The 19,074-nt window shown below is 35.2% G+C and overlaps 1 protein-coding gene across 1 annotated transcript in view; it reads left to right on the top strand.

Moving 5' to 3' along the window:
* Window positions 1–16,747, top strand: part of QPCT (glutaminyl-peptide cyclotransferase) — a 35,616-nt gene extending 18,869 nt beyond the window's left edge. The window contains exons 4-7 of the mRNA XM_001366417.4: window positions 9,747–9,923; window positions 13,044–13,143; window positions 13,650–13,766; window positions 16,111–16,747. Of these exons, the coding sequence (XP_001366454.1) occupies window positions 9,747–9,923; window positions 13,044–13,143; window positions 13,650–13,766; window positions 16,111–16,256 (540 nt within the window). The 3' untranslated portion in view covers window positions 16,257–16,747. The remainder of the gene's footprint in view (window positions 1–9,746; window positions 9,924–13,043; window positions 13,144–13,649; window positions 13,767–16,110) is intronic.
* The last annotated feature ends 2,327 nt before the right edge of the window (window positions 16,748–19,074 follow it).

Here is a 19,074-nt window from a genome sequence, read left to right as displayed (position 1 = left end):
CTTTTCTTTTATGATGCTGAATAAATATTAATTAGAAGGTTATGTTATTTGAGGCACATTCTGCTGTGAAAAGAGTCACCTAATTTTCACAAGTAGGGGGTACTAATCACTCTTAGATTGTTCTGTTTTATTTGCTAGATGAATTAAATGCAAAATTTTTTTGAAGGGAACACAGTAAATGAGGTGGGTTGAAAAATACGTTCTTTCAAGTTGTTTACAAAGCTATTTTATTTGTTACAAACTTTTGATCTGAGAAATGGAAGCTTTTGAGTGTAGCTTCTAAGTTATATCATTGGCAAAGCACTTTCAGACAATCTAGATGGAAAGCACGAAGCAGAAGTATGGCATTGTTATTATCTGTGAAATCTCAGCTCAATTATGGGTAGTATAGCAGGGCTTTTGTTATACTCTCAGCTCAAAGTACCCAAGGGACTCTCAGATGTGATTTCTGTCTCTGTGTTCTTAAGGGCATATTGAAAAAATAAAATGTGCTAGAGTAAATGAAGGTATTTTGTTCCGATATCACTTATAACCAAAGTAAACAAAACAAAGCAAAAAAAAAAAGCCCAACTTTTTTCACAGGCAACAAATGGCCTGTTTTCTTGAAATGTGAGGGAGGATGCTGCTCTTAGCTTAATGGAAAAAGGAGGTTAAAAACTTCTCATGTAATAGAAGTAATAGAGTCATTTATCTCTCTTTTATTGGATATAGTATACCTAAAGAAAACCCAAAACGTTTGTAGATTGCATACTTTCCTTCATTTCCTTTTGAGCACTTTGACTTTGCTTTTAGTCTAGTTGTAGTCTCATTCTTCTGTTTGCCCAAATTAATGCCCTGATTTATTCTTTTACTTTAGTGAGACCTAAGTGAACAACAACTTTGGTGCCATGTAGTGTGTTTTTGTTTTTAATCATTACATTTTGACCAGTAAGGATCTGAAGTTGGAACTTGAAAATTCATCCACATTGGGTTATGCATATACCTTAAACGGAGTAGAGATTTGTCTAGTACTTTGTGAGATCTGATTATTTATATTGCTAGATTTGGCAAAAATCTGTTTTCTGATGATCAAACACAGAGGATGCGTAAAAAGTTTTTTTCTGATCACCTTCATGAGTCCTATAATCATCAAGGTAAAACATGTGTGGGCCAAGGAAAGAGTGCTGGATATTGAATCAGAGATTCAATCCCATTGATGTTACTTCCTACCTGGAAGTCATTGGACAAGTCATTTAACTTCTCTAGGCTTCAGTTTTCTCATCTGCAAAATGCAGTTTGGACTAGAAATTTCCTGAAGCATTCTTGATCTACCGTGCCATTATTCAATCTCATGTGATGATAAACATAGTTATGGAAAACCATGTCAGGTACAGTGTGAATCATGGCAGATTTGGCTCTACCAGAAAGGCTTTGGATATAGTCCTAAAAACAGACTGAATTTTCTGTCTGAGAACCAAATTAATTGTGTGAAGCAGCTAATTACTAGAAGAATGGCTGGCTACTAGATGATGAACTTTTTATCCATGGTAATCTATGAAATCAAGTAAAAAACTTTAAATGGTCAGTCTGGCATAATCCCATCCTACTTCTGCAGAGATGATAGAAAACAGAAGAGTAGTGAATGTTAGGAATCATCCAGTTTTTAGTCTATTACCACTAACAACTCAATGCACCAAATTTGAGGTATTTGTCCAATGATTGTTGTCAAATCAAGATACTATTGAATGTTTCATAGACATCTTAAACTCAACAGATCAAAAATTGACCTTGGTATCTTTTCTCAAAAACCTACCCCTATTTTGTTTCTACCATGAATGTCATAATTCTCTTTGTTAGAATGACAGTCAATAAACATTTATTAAGAGCCTTTTGACCAGGCACTGTGCTGAGTATTGGTTTCAATAAAAAGGATTAAGATAGTTTCTGGCTTCCAAGAGTTCACAATCTAAAAAAAAAATAGGAAAAGAAAGGGGTTAGATAATTTATCTTCTTGGGACACGATGAATTCATGCAGTTGGAATGACAAATGATCTGAGGAGGTATGAGTTTCCAAATTGTTTTTATCTTATGGAATAATGAGTTTCTAGAGACATGATGACCATGAAAATAACTGAATAGGAATGGTCATGGAGAATGTTCATGAAAATAGTCTAATAAGAATGAAAAAGAACATTCCCTGGATCTCATCCTTAAGTGAAAGAGAATCAAGGAGATACTCAGATATCCACCTCCCAGTCTCTATAATCAAAGGGCAGGGAGTAAAGAGAAGGTGTGAGTTTTTGAGTTTTCAGTGATGAGGTTTCCAACATTAGGGTCATCATCAATTCATTTTCACAGGCTTAGCAAAGTACCTGGCCCTTAATACAGGCTTAATAAATATTTCCTTACTTGATTCACCCTACAAAGCCCCACAACATCAGTGGCCATATTCTACCTCTACAACATTCCCTTCCTCTCTCCCCTCTCACACAGCCACTGCCCTAGAAATGGACCTCATTTCTTGCCTAGACTATTGTAATAATACTTAAAAAAATAACAAAAAACCTTACCTTCCAATTTGGAATAAATTTTATATGTATAGGTTCCACAGCAGAAGAGCAGTAAGGGTTAGGCAATGGGGGTTAAGTGACACACAGCTAGGAAATATCTAAGACCAGATTTGAACCCAGGACCTTCTGACTCTGGGCTGGCTCTCAATCCACTGAGCTACCAATCTGCCCTCATAATAGTCTTTTAATTTGTCTCCCTCCATCACATCTCTCTCTCTCACATTTATATGTCATGTGCTTATCAAACTGATTTTATAAACATAAAAATTTAGCCATGTCACTCCTTAATAAACTCTATTAGTTTCTTATTACCTATATATTACATTTATATTCATGTATATATAGTAAAGAATATATGAAAAGACTTTCACCATCTGACCCCATTCTGCCTTTATAGACTTATTTTATATTGTTTCCCTCCATGTACACTGTGGTTCACATAAACTGGCCTGGCTATTCCTTATTCCTACCACCTATTTCCATGCCTTTACATTGGCTATCTTCTGTACCTGGAATGTAGGTCATTGTCTTCTGTACTTCCCAGATTTCCAATTTTCTTCTAGGACCAGCCCAAGTGTCACTTTCAATATGAAACTTTTCCTGATTCTTCCTCCCTTTATCCTCTACTGTTTGCTAGTGTCCTTTCCATCCCATTTTACCTATTTTGGGATCAGTTTTGTATATACCTATATATCTACATGTCTCCCCTGGCTAGGCTGTACATTCCATGAGTGCCATCCTGTTTCTGCTTCTGCCTTGGTGCCTAACATATAGTAAATGTTTAATAAATGCTCATTGTTTTATAATTTAATATTAGAGTAATTGAACCACAGTGATACTGACATTCTAATGATTTTTTTTGGAAAATTTTATTCAGTTAGTCATTTTAGAACATTATTCCTTGGTTACAAGAATCATATTCTTTCCCTCCCCTTCCCCCACCTCTTCCCATAGCTGACACTCAATTCCACAGGGTTTTACATGTGTCCTTGATCAGAAGCTATTTCCATGTTGTTGGTATTTGCACTAGGGTGATCATTTAGAGTCTACATCCCCAACCATATCCCTTCGATCCATGTATTCAAGCAGTTGTTTTTCTTCAATGTTTCTACTCCCACAGTTTTTCCTCTGGATGTGGATAGTGTTCTTTCTTGTAGATCCCTCTGGGTTGTTCAGGATCACAGCATTGCAACTCATGGGGAAGTCTATTACATTCAATTGTACCACAGTGTATCAGTCTCTGTGTATAATATTCTCCTGGTTCTGCTCCTCTCACTCTGCATCAATTCCTGGAGGTTGTTCCAGTCTCCATGGAATTCCTCCAGTTCATTATTCCTTTGAGCACAATAGTATTCCATCACCCACATATACCACAACTTGTTCAGCCATTCCTCATTGTACAATTTTTTGCCACCACAAAGAGTGCAGCTATGAATATTCTTGTACAAGTATTTTTTCTTATGATTTCTTTGGGGTACAAACCCAGCAGTGCTATGGCTGGATCAAAGGGCAGACAGTCTTTTAGCACCCTTTTAACCTTTTAGCATAGTTCCAAATTGCCCTCCAGAATGGTTGGATCAATTCACAATTCCACCAGCAATGCATTAACTGACATTCTAATGACAATGGAAACCAGACAACAAAAAGTTGTTGAATTAAATGAAAGGATGGTTTAGAGGTCCTTTTTTGAGAAAGCAAGCTAAAGTGGACTAGATTTAGAACACCAAATCCTCTTATCCCATGGTATTCATGGTGAGCCTAAGCAAAAAGACCACCATGAAGATAACTCTTGTGCATATACCAACCTTTGCTGCAGAAGATGAAGCTATTGAGAAATTCTTATAAGAACTTTACAAGATCCTCCCACCCAAATCAATATATACTTTTACTGGTGACTTCATTGAGGAGGTAGGTACAGGAGAAGATGATGAAATATATGTTGGAAAATATGACTCAAGATTAGGAGATGTAATAAACTAAAAACTTCAGGAGACTCATGGCTGTATGTCTTGAATACTACACCAAATAAGAGGAATAGACAATTCTGGACATAATGAGCACTAGGCAACATCATAAAATAATGGATTGGCTGTGCCTCAAAAGATATGAAATGAGTAGTTAATAATGTGGGAGTCATGTTAGAATCAGATGTTGGCAGGCAGACAAATCATTGACTAGTTAGAGTAAAGGTCAAGATGAATATCAAATTAAAAGAAAGGTTAATCATAAGATGATACAGTATACAGTTTTAGCAATTTCAGCCCAACCTCATCAAAAGAAGGGAAAAATTTAAAAAGCAATGATATTGACCTTTCCTATGAAATTTAAACCACATAAAGAAGTTGTTATAATGAAGAAACCAAAAGAACATAATAGAAGCCACTCTATTTAGCCAATAATAGATCTTCCTGTCAAGGAGAGGCAGAGAGACTGAGAGATAGAGAGACAGACAGACAGACAGACAGACAGATGGAGAAAAGAGGGATAGGGAGAGGAGGGGAAGAAACATCTATGAAAAATGACAATTTAGGATACAAATTCACATTTAAAACAGTAAAAAAGATAAGTGAAGATTATAGTTAATATTGCCTCAAAAACATTTAAATACAGTAGAACTATAAGTTGCATTATGGCAAAATTGGGATGAAATCCAATTAAGCCAAATTATCCCAAGAACATTCATAGATGACCAATGAGAAAAGAACTAGATACTAAACATAAACATAAATGGAAGGTGATTTGTTAACTTTTCTATAACAACAGATTTTTGTAATCAGTTTGGATTCTATTGTATATATCCTCGATGCACTAATATGAACAAGTGGTGAGAGCACATAAGAAGAACTTGGTAAGATTGGCTGGATCAGACCAAGAACACATTGAGGATATATGTCCTGGAGGCAACATCATTTTGTAGATAATAAGGGATTATTTATTAAGATAGTTCAGAGAGGGATAAATACCAAAAGAATGAGAGACAAGATCTCAGCTTATAATCCTACCTTAAAAATGTGAGAGAATGTCAATAATCACTAACCTCTAGGCTTGCTTTCTGATCATTACATGATCTAGACATGATCTAGCATTTAACACAATGCCCGACATGCATAATAGACACTTAATGAGTGTTAGATGACGACTTCATAGAATGTTTATGGTACCTTTTTATGAAAGTAAGAAAGGGAGGCAGTGGTCTTTCTTCAATGATTTTCTATAGTAGACCACATATAGTCACAAAATTAAGTAAGAGGTTTGAAAATATAAAATCCCCCTGTGATTATTGTTTGTTAATTCTTAAAATAAATTAAACAAATACAGAAAAACACATTCTTCAAGTTTCTCTTCCAACAAAGGGACTGACCTTGCAAGACTTCTTTATAAGTACAATTGCAAAGGTAATCTGGTTTGATAACCTTCTGATTATTAACATCAAGGACATGAAACAGGGAGGCACATTCCTGCCAAATGTATTTGTTGTTATGTAGGAAGTCTTGTTAAAGAGTCCAAATGACAGATTCCCCAGAGATGCTGAAGTCTTAACGTCCTTGCTTACAGAAGGTAGTATAATGATTAAATCAAGCCCCAGGAAAGCTCACATCTAATCAACTTCATTTGCTGATTGAAGATTAGCAACTTTTCAAAGGTCAGTGGTAGAGTTGGAATTCTAAGTTAGGCTCTCTGATTCCAAATTCAATATTTTTCAATGCACCTTGTTACCCCAATGGAAATACAAATGACTCAAAGTTCAATAGAATGGTTCCTTCTGAGACTAAAGATGAGGGTAGGTATAGAGACAGATGTTTCATTGTGGGAATGAATAATATTCTACTTGTAATTCTTCTATATCCAGGATTTAGGCAGGGCTGAGGAGAGATCTGGAATAGGATAGGTCTCAAGTAGGGGGTCTTCTACTAGAAATCATTCAGGAGAAACATAGGAAGAAGTTGAAGTACATAGTTTCCAAGACCACACATACATTGGTGCAGATGATCAAAAGTCTCCAATCAAGCGAGCAAACCAGAATCCCACAAACATGGATGATTTGGAAATAAGTCAGGGTGGGCTAATAATAAAGCTTGGTAGAGTAGGACATAGGTTTTTTTGGTTTCAATAGCTTGGGTTTCTCCAGTGCCTGCTCACAAATGAGTGCATGACTTAAAAGTATTCTAGATGGGTTTATAAAATGATAGTAAATGTGAATGCTAGAGCTAAATGGCCCTTTTCTTAGTAAAAAAGTAACAAATAGCAGTAAGAGCTCAGTTGAAATTGAGTAATGTGAATTTATATCATAAATCAAAATAGTTTTGCTTCCTTCAGAAGGAAACCTAGGAGCATCAGATTATGATGGAAATGATCCAGTCAGATATGGAGGCTGTGGTGAGATACTGGAAGTTATGGGAATCTAGGGTGGTGGTGGTGGTGGTGGTGATAAAATCTACATTGGAATAGTTGGGTAAGAGTATAAATTTAAATAAATTTAATATTTAATATATTTTATAATGATAATTACATTATTATAATAATATAATTAAAATAATTATAATATAACATTTAAATTAAATTTTTAAATAAATAAATAGGACAGGGCTAAGAACTGAATGAAGAGAAAGAGATTGGATGATTGCTAATTCATTCCAAGAGGGAGAGTGTCATGGTCAGAGATCTCAGGGTGTGATGAGATCTAAGGTATGGCTTTACTGATTTATGACTGATAATAGAGTTGGAGACTGACAGACTCAAGAAGGATAAAGAACTTCAGGGTCACAACATCTTGTTGGAGGAAGACAACATGAAAAGTGAAGTCATGATAGTGGGAATTAGAACAGAAATGAAAATCATTAGCCAGATGTTGAAATGAACTTGGTGGACCATAGAAAATACATTGAAAAAGGTCATTGTAGATGGATAACAGGGATTTCAAATGATGAGAAGCAGAGAGAGGACAGAACTTTAAGTTTGGAAAGGAAAAGTCAATATCATTTTCTGACATCTACTGATTTAAAAAATTGGAGAATAGGAGACAATTGGTATGGAAGAATGTGATGTTATCAGGGAGTAGCTGATTTTCTGTTAATGAAGAGATGGAAAGAAGAAAAGATAAGGCATCATGCATTTATTAAGTACTCACTATGTGCTAGGCATTGTGCTAAGTGTGTTACAAATATATCATCTTATCTATGATGTAGGCAGCATTGTGATTCTCATTTTATAGTTGAGGAAAATTAATCATGTAGAGATTTAGTGTCTTGTCCGCAAGTTGGAGTCCAGATTTTGTCATGTTGGCATTTTGGGTGTGGAAAGAACAAGAGGGAATATATAAATAATTCAGATTTATTGTTTGGGAAGGGGAGGAAGGAACAGGGGTTTAGGAGGAAATTATACTAATTATCTTAACATTTGCATCTCTCAGTTTTTGCAAACCATTCATCCTTTATCACAATTTGAACACAGTTCTTCTTGACTTAAGTGATAAATAAGGTCTTACATATTTTTTCTATTACATATATACTATATATGCATACACTTTAAAATTTGCTCTATATATGTCTAGTATATAGTATAAAGTATACATATATGTATTATAGACACATATGACACACATGAATTTGGTTAAATTCAACATTAGATTAATTTCAATTAATCAAGCACTTGATAAGTTCATGCTAGGTACAAAATACCATGTTAGGGATACAAGAACAAAAATGATACTTGTGATTATTTAGCTTACATTCTACTAGGAATATGGGATATGTATGCAATCAGATAAAGCAAGGAGTAATAGTGGTAAAGGGCTCTGGGGAAAATTTTAGCAGTGAGAGAATATTCCTAGTTGGGTAGTGGATCAGAGAATGTATCAAAATAATTAAGCTTTAAAGAAGTGGGATTCTGAAAGTCAGATAGGAGGGAGTATATTCCAAGGATGGAGGGAATGTTCTCTTTTTTTCATATACCTTAATTAAGGGCAAATACAGTACTAACACTAGAAACAAAATCAAGAAAACTTCTACAGTTATTGCTTGTGCTAAGAATTAGCAGAATAGAAACATTCAAGTCCCCAAAGGTCAAAGGATTATGGCCAGTCAATATTGGCGAGATAGTGGGAGGAGACACACACTAATATATTGCTGGTGGAATTGTAAAATGATACAACCATTTTGAAATGCAAGTTGGTATTATGTAAATAAAATGACTAAAATGTACATTTCTTTGACCAAGAAACTCCATTCCTGGGCTTATACACCAAGGAGGTCATTGATAAGAAAGTCCCCATATACATCAAATTATCTATAGCAAAGACTTTTTTTTGTGACAGCAAAGAATTAGAAACAAAGTTGATGTCCATTAGAGGGGGCAAACTATAGCACCTGAATGTAATGCATTATTAGTAGTAGAATATAGAATGATATATAATTATATATTATAAGAAATGATGTGGGTGATGGATATAGAGAAGCGTGAAAGATTTTCATTAACTGATGCAGAGTGAAGTAAGCAGAGCCAAGAAAATAATTTACATAGTAACTACAACAATGAAAATGGAAAGAATAACCATTTTGCTTTTAACACAAGAAAAGCAAAAGTGAATATAGCAAAATTATGAAGATCAAACAGAACTCAAATGAAGAGATATGAAAAGACCTTTGTGGAGTTGTGAGGCCACAGATGTTGTATATTACATGTTTTCAGACTTCCTGAATAATTGACTGTGTTAATTTTTCTCCTCTTCTTTTTCTTCTTTTTTTCCTTTGGAAAAAATACTATTTATTTTATGTGATGATTCTGGAGAGGAAAAAGAGGAGGGATGCTGGAGAAAATGATTATGACGTAAAAGATAAAGACATCAATAAAAAGTTACTAATATAGTTAGAATGAGAGTTAATAGATGGATAGCTGAAATATACTAATTGTACACTGAGGAACCAGAGGATTACCTCTAGAATGTTGGAAAGATCCTGTAAGGAGGATTTCTGGCAAAACAAGGAAAATAATTGCATAGGATGAGAGGGTTGAGAGGAGTTAGGATCTGGATTGATGGAGGAAGAGTCTATATTTGCTGAACCATCAAAGTATATGTGTGTGTGTGCATATATATAAAATTGTATTTACCTTTTTTCTTCAGTGTTTATTTTCAAATTAAAAAAATCTTAGTAATGTTTTTGTTAATAGCTTTCACTTTTTCCCTTTATTTTTAACCAGAACTCTTTAGACTCCAGATCAGATCTATCTCTCCAGCTTATTTTCTTTGATGGGGAAGAAGCTTTTCTTCACTGGTCTCCTCAGGATTCCCTCTATGGTTCTCGGCACTTAGCAGCAAAAATGGAATTTACTCCCCATCCTCCTGGAGCAACGGATACAAACCAGCTGCATGGCATTGTGAGTAGGGAAATATATGTAAAATATATGCTACACATATATAGAAATATGATAACATTATCATCATGAATACTATGTATATTATAATAGTCACTGTTATCATAATATGTCAGAACTAAATTTTTCATAATGAATCAACTAAGAAAAACAATTAAAGAAATTAGGATATTATAGAATCTTTTTATCTGGGGCTGAGCACTGTGATGTTGGCAGTGCTTTCACTGTAGTTTTTGAAGCTAATGCTATATCACAGTAGTGTGCCATGAGTTTCACTAGGTGTGCCATAAAAATATAAATGTCATGTATTTCCAGATAAAAGAAAATTTATTTAAAAAATCAATATACATTTCATTTATTCATCAAACGTTGTAGTGTCAGCAAGAGAGCACAGTGGATAGAGTGTTGACATGGAATGAGGAAGAACTGCATTTATATTTAGGCTTAGACACTTAGTAGCTGAGTGACCCTAGGCAAGTCACTTAATTGCTGTCTGACTCAGTTTCCTTCTCCATAAAATGGGAACAACAATACTAGTCCTATCTCACAGGGTTGTTGTGAGGATCAAATAAAATAATATTGTTAAGTGTTTTGCAAACCTTAAGGCAATACATAAGTGCCAGCTTTACTACTAAACATAGTGTTTGCAAATATACATATGCATTAAAAATTAAAGCATGTCAAACCCTGAATTCACAAAGAATTAAACAAAAATGTGTGCTTTTATTGAAGGGAAACTCAATGAATGGATCTCCCAATTCTTCTGTACTTTTGTGAATAGAAATGTTTGGTATGCCATAATTCTTCACAGCAAAGTACACCGTTGCACCTTTAACCAAAATCTTTGCCAACAACAGTGATTTGTGTGAAATACTTTGATAGTATTTATTTGGTCTCCGAAGGAGTACAATCTGGTGAAAACAAAAAATGACATGAAGTGAGGTACTGAGCATAACCATGCTAATTTAATAGACTATGAAAGAAATTGGATGCAGCCCCCAGGAGCTCCCTTACGTGGAGTCCCCAGCAGTTCACCTATGCTCAAAGCATCCTGCAAATTGCCACAATTTATGAGAGTCCACTAATATTTTTACTGTTGTGAGAATAATGAGAAAGAACAAATTAGTTCAAAATAAATGACATTTAATTAAACAGCAAGGTAAGTGACAAGAATGATTTGTGTTCATGTACATGGAAGCATGAATGACATGGGAATGTAAAAGGAGAGCACCCACATAGTGAACAAATGTGGTCATGGATCAGGCACTAAGGGTACAATGTTTCTGCTGTTTGCTACTTTATTTGCCACTCTTTATTAGAAATTATGTCCATGCTGGGCATTGTTTCTCTGCTCTGTGTTGCATTGTCTCTACTGGTTGTAATATTGATCCTCTCCCCTGAATGTCTCCATTGGTTTTATAGTGACTGAGCTGCTTTTTGTTTCCATCTACTGGTAATTAGCACCTTCAGTGGGAACTGCCATTTTTTTTAGACAAGCTTCTGGGGTATTACAGCTCACAAGTCTTTCCCTGGCAAGGGAAGTCTAAACTTTTTTAGTTCATTAGGAGAAGGCTATGAGCCACTACTCGTAGTGAGGAAGCAGCCAAAATAAACCTTCATAAATTCCCAATCTACCAAATGGATTAAGTCTATTATTTGGGAAAAAAAATTTCTCATGTTGATTATTAGCTGTTTCTGGTTTGGGTTAAAAACCCAAACCAACTAGTTGACTTGGGATTAAGAAATTCCTTTTACCTACAGTTAAATTTCTGAGTTTCGTTGTGCCCCCAAAACACATCTCAGAAATTTTCCCAACAAAACCTTAGAGGAGCTTTGTGACTTTGGAGTGATGAGACTCATTTCATGCATGCAAAGAGACAGTGCAAGAATAAAGCAACAGGGCATCTAGGGGGCTCAATGGATTGAGAGCCAGACTTGGACTCCCTAAAATCCTGGGTTCATATCTGGCTTCAGACACTTCCTACCAATGTAATTCTCGGCCAGTCACTTAACCACCATTGTCTAATCCTTACCACTTTTTTTGCCTATTTATTCTGAAGTTGAAGTTTAAAAAAATAAAGAATTAAGAAGCTAGTTGGAGCAATTGGTCCTCCCATCCCTATTCCATATTCCTGCCTTTATCATGCATACGTTAGAACAACAAAATGCTGACTTTTGTTTCTGATAAAAGGATCCTAGATTTAAAATTGGAAACCACCTAGAGGTCATCTAGTCTAAGCCCTTAGTTGCTCTGCCTACCTAGAGAAAGGAAACATCTGGTTTTGTTTCATAGAACTTCATTCCTATCTTACATATGGATGTAGAAAGAATATATTTCCATTTCTCTTAAGATTTTCTTTAGGATTGGGGTAGGTGACTTCTCTTTCTTTTCAGGCCAGGGCAATATGGAAAGGAATTGTTTAGCTATTATGGAATATATACATAGATGAAAAATATCTAAGGCACTTCAAAATTTTTCTGTGACCCTGACAAGCGCCTTGTCCCTCTAGTTTCTTATCATTCTAATTAGAGACAAGACGTGACAGAATGAACTATTATTGGACTTCAAAGCATCCAGAATTGGGGAGGAGGAGTTGTAGGGGAAGGTATCTGGCCTGGACACAGTAGGTAGGCAAAGTTATTTCTGTGTTAACCTCAAAATAGAGCTTGATTTTAACATTCCAGATCAAATTAAAATAAGAGGCATTTTCTCTCTGCCAAAATCCTATTTTTGGCATCTTACCAAGTTGTGGAAGGGACCCTGAATTCACAAAGGCTCTGTCAACAGAGCATAAATATTGGTAGATCCTATAGTCTGGAATAAGAGAGAATGGGGTCGATGACCAATGCCTGCCCTCTGAGGGAGGCTTGTTACCAGAAGATTGGCCACTAAGTATTCAATTCTTTAGGCTACCAGTACTCATAAAGATTATAATCTGCATTTATGTAAGGATTGATAACATCATTAATCCTTCAAATGTAAGCTGTTGGTAATATGTGTATAATACATTTGTTTATTCATATATCTTCTCCCCAAATGGTTCCCAGTTATTAAAATATGGTAGTCATACACATGAGGACAGTCTATAATGAGGAAATAATGGTATATTTTTTCTCTCATAGGATTTACTTGTATTACTGGATTTAATAGGTGCTCCAAACCCAACCTTTCCTAGTTATCTTCAAAATCCTCCTAGATGGTTTGGAAGACTTCAAGCAATTGGTAAGCTATTTGTTTTATTTGTTTTTATTTGTTTATTAGTATTTGTTTTAAAATGGGACAAATTCCTACTAGCTACACATATGAATCTGTGATTTTATTCATGGTGGTGCTCTTTTCAAGATGACAAAACATCCATACTTATCTGTTTTGTGTAACTCTTATCCATATTCTCCCTTAAATATGCAATAGGAGTCCTACCCAATGTGATAAGGGCCTTTGGGTTCTCTTGACATCTAAAGTATAGCAATGGACCATGTGGGATATTTAACCATTATTTCTTTGTGACCATGTATCTATCTTTCTTTCTTTCTTTCCTTCCTTCCACCTAAGTAAAGCCTCTGAGATGGCTATTGTGTTGAGTTTGGTCATGTTCACTATTTACAATACTTTCAGAATGACACCAAAATAACTAAAGAGATGCAAATCTCCTTGCTTATGAGCTCACTTTGGGTTCTAAATAGATATTCCTGTAGCTGCTTATCTGCTTTTCCTTTTATGTATTGCAGAAAAAAATCTACATGAACTGGGTTTACTTCAGGATCATTCTTTGGAAAGACCATATTTCCAGGGTTATATGAACCGAGAACAAATCCAGGATGACCATATTCCATTTTTAAGAAGAGGTAATATAACAAATATTGTTTTTTACAACATCATAAAATTCTATTTATCCTGTTAGTCAGAATAAGGAATTATGATCTGTGATTTGCATGTAAAATTTCCATAACAAACATAAACAAAGTTGGAACAATCAGATACAGTAGTTTAAATGGCAATGGAATGTATAGTAAGTTTAAAGAAAAAACTACAGCTCATGCTGTTTCTTGCTAATCATTGTTTGAATGTAAATGAATATTTCTTACTAATTATAATGTTTTCAAAAATATAATATTTTTGCATCCCACACAAAACCAGTATCAGAAGTTGATAAGTAAAAAAACAAACAAACATGTAAACACTGTAACTGTTCAAAGGAAGCTGACAGAATCTGAAAGACAACACAGTAAAACAAGAGCAGAGAACACAAGATTTTAATAAGAATCTATTTGAATTAAATAACTATTTTTTTGCTCTTACTCTTTACTGTTACACAGTTACAATATGGTAATTGCTGGCTTGCCCAAGGAGGTTATTGATTGAAAAGGCAGAGCTGAGGTTAGGCAAGAGAGAATGAGCTCTAAATGAATGCTCCATATAAAAGGGAAGGGCTGGAGATTCTGTCCCTCCCACCCTAGTCCAATCTTTACCCACTTGAGAAGAGAGAGTGGAAATAAAGACCAATGTATAAATCTGATCACTTGGAAGCCCTAGTCACTGAAGACTTCCCTGGAAGGTGGACAATTGTTTTCTCCTTCAGTTCACATGGTCTTCTCTGAAGCTTCTTGGCTTCCTAGAATTTTCATAAAGAATTCCAGCTATCCCAGCAATAACTTTCATACACCATAGTTTTTACTCATATGCAGCATCTTCAAAGAGAAACTTTACAGTGTCATTTTCCAATAAAACTCTTAAATTAATGCAAAGCTTCTGGAGAGTGTTGAGAGATATTCTACATGTTTAGATGGCAAAAGTCAACATGTATCTCTGTTAGTGATGGCAAGATATGGGAACCCTTTTTACGGGGAAAGGATGTTGGGGATCCAAAGTCTTAAAAGGAAAGAATTGAAGTTGCTTGGTTCTTCTCATGATCACATGGTCAATCAATATATAATGAAGCTATCTCTAGGAATTAATATATATATATATGTATATATTTATATTAGGGATAGTCCTGGATTGTGGCTAGATAGATTCAAAATACATTTCAAATAATAATACAAGGATTAAGGAGGACTTGAAAAGGTTTCTAGCCTTTAAAGGTACTTTTTGCTTACCTTTAGAGGTATGGAATGGGGGAAGGATGGTAAGAGGTGAGATGTTGAGGATGACACCTAGGTTTCAGCTTGAATAACTGGTACCATAGTGTTAACCTCACTAGTAATAGGGAAATTAGTTGTGAGAGCTAGATAATCTTTAAGATCCCTTTCAGCTTTGATGGTTTCTGAATCTTTGGGTAGAGCAAGTGATAAGCCAGCATTCAGCAGATAAGCACAAGTCAAGATAGATATACCTTCTAGAAAAGGATCCAGTAGAACTGAAATATCAAAGGACAAGTCTAAGGAGAGGATCAAAAGGTCAACAAGCAGATAGTCAGTCAGGAACTGGGAAATCCAAAGAATTTGTAAAAGCAAGTCAAGCAATATAGACCACACCTAAGGCATCACAGTATATTTTACTATACTAATTTATGTACATGATTTTACTACTTATGCAGCTAGGTGTCACAGAGGTTAGAGTATTTGACTTGGAGGCAAGAAGTCCCAAGTTCAAATCTAGTCTTGGATATTTACCAGTTCTGTGATCCCAGGGCAAGTCACTTATCTCTGCTTGCCACAGTATTTTAATCTATAAAATGGTGATAATAATACCACCCATCTCCCAGGTCTATCTTGAGGTTAAAATGAGATTTGTGCTTTGCAAATCTTGAAATGCTATATGTTAGCTAATAATTCTTATTACTAAATTCTAAACTCCCTGAAGTCAGGGCATATTTTATTAATCTGTGTATCTCATATAGAATTTAACACAATGCTCTGCACATAATAGGTATACAATTAAAATTTTAATTCAATTCTACAAAAATAAATTGAGTAACTCTTACATGTCTGACATCATGTTAGATATCAAGAAGAATCAACAAGACATGATTTTGAGTATGTTAATATGTGCATGAATGAATGAATGAATGAATGAATGAATGAATGAATGAAGAGGGAGTACAAGAGGAAAGGGCAGAGAAAGACATTAATTTTTGTCTTTATATACTTTGGGTGCCTCATTTAAAAATTTGCTTGTAGTATAAGAATTCTTTATTCTTCTTATTGTCCTGAAAGGTTCACTTGTTTACAATTAATTTTTTCTTTTTAGGTGTTCCAACCCTACATTTGATACCCTTCCCTTTCCCTGATGTCTGGCACACCATGGATGACAATGAAGAAAATCTGGATAAGCCAACTATTAACAATCTCAACAAAATCATCCAAGTCTTTGTGTCAGAGTATCTTCATTTGTAATGTTGTGCAAATATTAGGAGGGGAGGGGGATTAATTGCTTTGAAGGTGGTGCCAGACATTTATGTTCACTTTTAAATTCTTACCCCAAGGAAGTTTTATATGGGCAATTCCTAGAGAAACTTATTCTATAAATGGTCTTGAATGTGTAGTCCTTAAAACGTAGAAAGATTCCGAGTCCTAAAAGAGCATTATTTTTTTATTTCTTCCTAGAGGCAAAAGCATAAGCATTCCAGGGAAGATACCAAACAACTGCACCAAATTAGGTGCCACATATTCAGTTCCAACATCTCCAAACAAAAAATTAATGGTGATGGGTATGTGCAATTTGTAGTGTTAGTTTTGTGATTTTTTCACCCATTGAAATTTATTTACTTCCTATAAAACAAAGTAGAGGAGTGGAAGAAACTTAAAAGTTCTTCAAGAAATCATTGTGGGGTTTTGTTTTTAGAGGTGTATATGTGTGTGAAAATTAAAATCAGAATTAAATTCCATCTTGTGAATTTTTTTCAAACTCGAGATTTATATTGCACAATTTTAGGCAGTCTAAGCTTTTTTTTTTCTGTTGATCAAAAGATTTAGAGTTGGAAGAGATCATCTAATCCAGCCTCTTTATTTTTAAGATAAGGAATCCGAGGCCCTCAAGAAGGGAAATGACTTTCCTAAGGTCCCACAAGTCCTGAGAATCCAAATCAAATCTCTTTCCCCATACCATGCTGCCTCTTAAAACTTAAGTAAAGTTTTTACAATTAATGTAAAATATATTCAAGTTGGAATATATAAAACAATTTTATTTAGAAGGGAGTTCATGGAAACACAAGTTTTCTGTGCTCAGTTATAGCACATATAGACAGATATACAGATCCATCTACTAAAAACTGTTGTTCAGAAATAGAAATTTACTAAAATTTTTAAATGATTCATTTTTGTAGTTCCTAAAATCCTGCCATGTAGGCAGCTCTGAGGCCACTGGGACTCCTGCCAGAGAATCCTGGAGCTATACTGTTACCCTGAGTTATATTCTTATGATTTGAAGTGGTCCACCAATAAATGCTAATTTCATTAATGCTTCTGGAAAAGAACATCATAGGATCGTAGGAGAAAACTGACATAGAGGTGGTGATATGCCTAAGACCACCCAGGTTAGAAGTTGCAGAGAGAGAAGATATAGTTAAAGGTGTTTGGTTCCCAATTCAGTTATCTTTCCTCTGATCTAAGATGTCCTTCAATCAAAAGATAGAGACCCTGAGACCAGAAATAATTATAGCTTCATATAGCCATAGGTTTCTCTTTTAATGCCTTCTTTTTTTAAAAAAAAAGTTTTTCTTTACAATGAATTTTCTTTGTCTTTATTCTATGATGTCAATAGACATCAGATTAGGAGAGTGGAAGGTCATTGAACTGGCATCCCATGCCCTGAAGAGATTTTTTTTTAGGAGCTTTTAGTAAAATGTAGGACTTTAGGACTTTCCTGAGTTTAAATCTGGTCTCAGACACTTCTAGCTGTGTGATCCTGGGCAAGTCATTTATCTCTATTTGCCTCAGTTTCTTCATCTGTAAAATGAACTGAAAAAGGAAGTAGAAAACCACTCCAGTATCTTTGCTAAGAAAACTCTGAAAAAGATCATGAAGAGTCAGGCATGATTGAAAAACAACTGAACAACAACAAAGGACTTCTGGGATTACACCACTGAACTTAATATGGAACTGCTTCAAAAGAAAGTTATAAAAGTTTATTTGTTTATGTAACTTGGCCCAATATCTCCAAAACTTTATATTTACATGGACTGGGTTTAATCTGAAGGGTTATCAACCAATCCTTTTGGCTTTTTATGCCTCTACTCAGAGTTTCCTCTAGAATATCTCGGAATATAATTAAAATATAGCTTATGTGTAGATCTCCAATGATGTGGGTAAATGGGTCCCCACATCATTATATACCCCCAAGGTATAATAATACATATTTTGGTCATAGAAGATTAACCTTTTTCCAACTTATTTAAAATACATAAAGCATGAGTTATCACGTTATTTATGTTATCACACAAGCAAACTCCAACACAATCAACATATTTTTCTTTCCTCTCTAGTGAGTCTTATCTTTTCCCAAGGTCCTAAAATTCTTTTTACATCACATTGTATTTTGGTCTCTCCATGGAAAGGAACAAATCTGGGGTTGCTAATGGGATAATCTCACTGTATTCCAGAAAGTCACAGGAATATCTGCAGCCCCCCAGACTCAGTTTGGAAGGAAACATAAGCAGAGCTGCCCAAGAGACAAAATCCCAACATATCAGTGAGTTGCCTTCCACAGCAGATAATGCACATTAGGCATTCACCCTTCTGGTATTACCGCGAGGGTTTGAGCTCCCAGAAGCTTGGGGATTTTATTATACTTGGGATTCTATAAAGGTGATCCCTTTCCCATGGTACCAAAACCATTTGAATAATTCACAGGAATGCCAGAGGGAAAATCCATGCTTTTGCTCTCCCATGCTGGGGCTTTAGTTCCTTGCCACTCCATCTTCACAGGTCGTATATACATCCTTTTCCCCCCTAAAAGACTGGCATTTCTCAGGAACTTTCAGAAACCACTATTTGTCTGGTAGATGGCTGAGTTCTAGAACTCTGGAACGTGGGTTTGTTAGAAAGGCAAACCTTGGAGCTGGTACTGTATTGGGACTCATTTTCTCCAAAAGAAGACTAGATTCTGGGATAATGCTCTCCAAGAGATCTCACTTCCTACTTTTGGAGACTGAGGCTTAGAAACTGGACATTATAAGGAGATCCTTCCTCCTTTATACGAGAGGTTAGGGTGCAA

The sequence above is a fragment of the Monodelphis domestica genome, chromosome 1 (assembly GCF_027887165.1).
Source record: "Monodelphis domestica isolate mMonDom1 chromosome 1, mMonDom1.pri, whole genome shotgun sequence".
Classification (NCBI taxonomy): domain Eukaryota; kingdom Metazoa; phylum Chordata; class Mammalia; order Didelphimorphia; family Didelphidae; genus Monodelphis; species Monodelphis domestica.
The sequence above is the reverse complement of the archived record's forward strand: the minus strand, read 5'-3'. Positions and strand labels throughout refer to the sequence as shown.